The sequence below is a fragment of the Vicia villosa genome, linkage group LG6 (assembly GCF_029867415.1).
Source record: "Vicia villosa cultivar HV-30 ecotype Madison, WI linkage group LG6, Vvil1.0, whole genome shotgun sequence".
In the NCBI taxonomy this organism is placed as follows: Eukaryota; Viridiplantae; Streptophyta; class Magnoliopsida; order Fabales; family Fabaceae; genus Vicia; species Vicia villosa.
This window is the reverse complement of record NC_081185.1, coordinates 79,102,307-79,104,235: the sequence shown is the minus strand read 5'-3', so window position 1 is coordinate 79,104,235 and position 1,929 is coordinate 79,102,307. Positions and strand designations below refer to the sequence as shown.

Genomic DNA, 1,929 nt, shown 5'->3' with positions numbered 1-1,929 from the left:
CTAATTTGAAGAAACTGTGTCCAAGATTCTTGAACTCCAAATTCCATCATTTGCCATATAACAAAATGAGTTAATCTAGAATCATAAGAAAAACAAAGACAATTCTTCAACACACCAATAGTTGGGTCTACTCGAGGTATTTCAATAAAACCATGAGGCAGATGCATCTGCGAAGTTGAAAATTTAGGAACACAACCTTGTAAGTAGAGGTTAAATTATCATAACCAAATACGAACTTTAAAGATCTAGCTTGACTAACCCTGTCAACTGGAAAATCTAAATGGCCTAATGTTTTAGATATTGTTCTAGTGGATGGGTTCCATAAACGAAACGTTATATCTTGATGCAAAATTGAATAAGTGAGAAAGCAGATCAATCCATTACAGGAACCAACAACACGATGGATGACGCGGCTGTTGGATTGATATAAACAAACATCGTTGATAAGGTAATGAGGTTCGTCAGTAAGGGTGATCGGAGGATTTTCGAATAAATGGCATATTGGTAAGGGTACGACAGTTTTGGTCTTGCTAGTGACAAGTGCAAGGTGAGGGTTTCGAGCAGATCGAAGAAGATGCATTCTGATGAAAATAGGATCGGTAAAGAGAGAATTAGAGAACTTACTCAAGCATCTCATTCGCATAAAAGATTTAACAGGAAGAGAGGAAAGTACTTCAGTTACAAGCTCATCGGGGAGGAATACCGGCGATTGTGAAGTGTTGGAGGAATGTTGTGAGTGAGATGGATGAAGATTCATTTTCACAGCATGCATTGCGGCAGTTGGAGGTGTTATGTGAACACCTTTGGCTTTTGTAAAACACTCCTGTAAACTGTGAAAGACCGAAAACAACACAAATGAAATTACCTATTAAGCGTAATACTCATTTCTCCTATGAAATAGGTTTTTCTAATTTATTTTTATTATTATGGTCAAAGAAAAATAAATAGTTTCACTTTTTAATTGTTTTATACATAATGTATCTAACCAACAAACTTGACTAAGGGTGTAAGATTCAATTCAATGAATATGATAATTTAATTTAAATAAGTATCACTAAGGGTGGATATCAGTTACATCATCCAAAACCACTTATGCAACCATCTAAAACCATTTATACAATAATATATTATAATTCCATAATATATATATATATATATATATATATATATATATATATATATATATATATATATATATATATATATATATATATATATATATATATATATATATATATATATATGGGAGCGTATCTGGTGAGAATTGATATCTACGTGAGAAACAAGAACAATTAATCATATCCATTAATTTTTTATTCATTTAAATTTATGAACTAGATTAATCTCTCTTTCCATATGGTGCTCTTTCTTTATAACTTATTTAGTCTATACTAAAATTGAATTCATGTTATATTTTAGGAAATATGATAATTAATTAAATTCTTTTTATAAAATTTTATCATAAAATAATTTTATTGAAAGTATCTTTTATTTTTTAACTAATATGAAAATATTTATTTCTCTTATATTAAAAAATAACAATTAATACATCAATTAAAACCTATGAAAATATTTTTAAATTAATATATAATTCTACTATCGATTTTAAATAATATATTCATTGTTATTTTTTATTCAATAACAATAAATATAATTTAATTGATTATCATTATTCTTAACATAAACTAATTTTATATGTAGTGTTTTGTTATTTTATAATTATACCATATTTATTATCCTTGTATTAAAAAAATTAACATCATAATTAAAACCCTTAACATAACTCTATATTAATTCCCTAAAAAAATATTTAACTACTATACATCAAAGTATTCAAATAAAAAATTAATACATCTTTATATTAATAAAAATCTTTAATATAATTATAAATTAATGTAAGAACTAATATAACCGTAATAATCAAGATAT

At 26.3% G+C, this 1,929-nt stretch overlaps 1 protein-coding gene across 1 annotated transcript; it reads right to left on the bottom strand.

Moving 5' to 3' along the window:
- LOC131613958 (protein SUPPRESSOR OF NIM1 1-like) lies at nt 1-772 on the bottom strand. The gene is made up of 2 exons (XM_058885597.1): nt 260-772; nt 1-75 (listed from the first exon to the last, which is right to left on the bottom strand). Exons 1-2 carry the CDS (start codon nt 770-772, stop codon nt 1-3), a joined length of 588 nt encoding a protein of 195 aa, XP_058741580.1.
- Nucleotides 773-1,929: the final 1,157 nt, after the last annotated feature.

Bases quoted from the DNA above. Each gene is read 5' to 3' on its own strand.
- LOC131613958 (XM_058885597.1), bottom strand. From the start codon at position 772: ATGCATGCTGTGAAAATGAATCTTCATCCATCTCACTCACAACATTCC. The intron at 76-259 runs GTTAGTCAAGCT...TTATGATTCTAG, and splicing joins TAGATTTTCCAGTTGACAGG to ATTAACTCATTTTGTTATAT.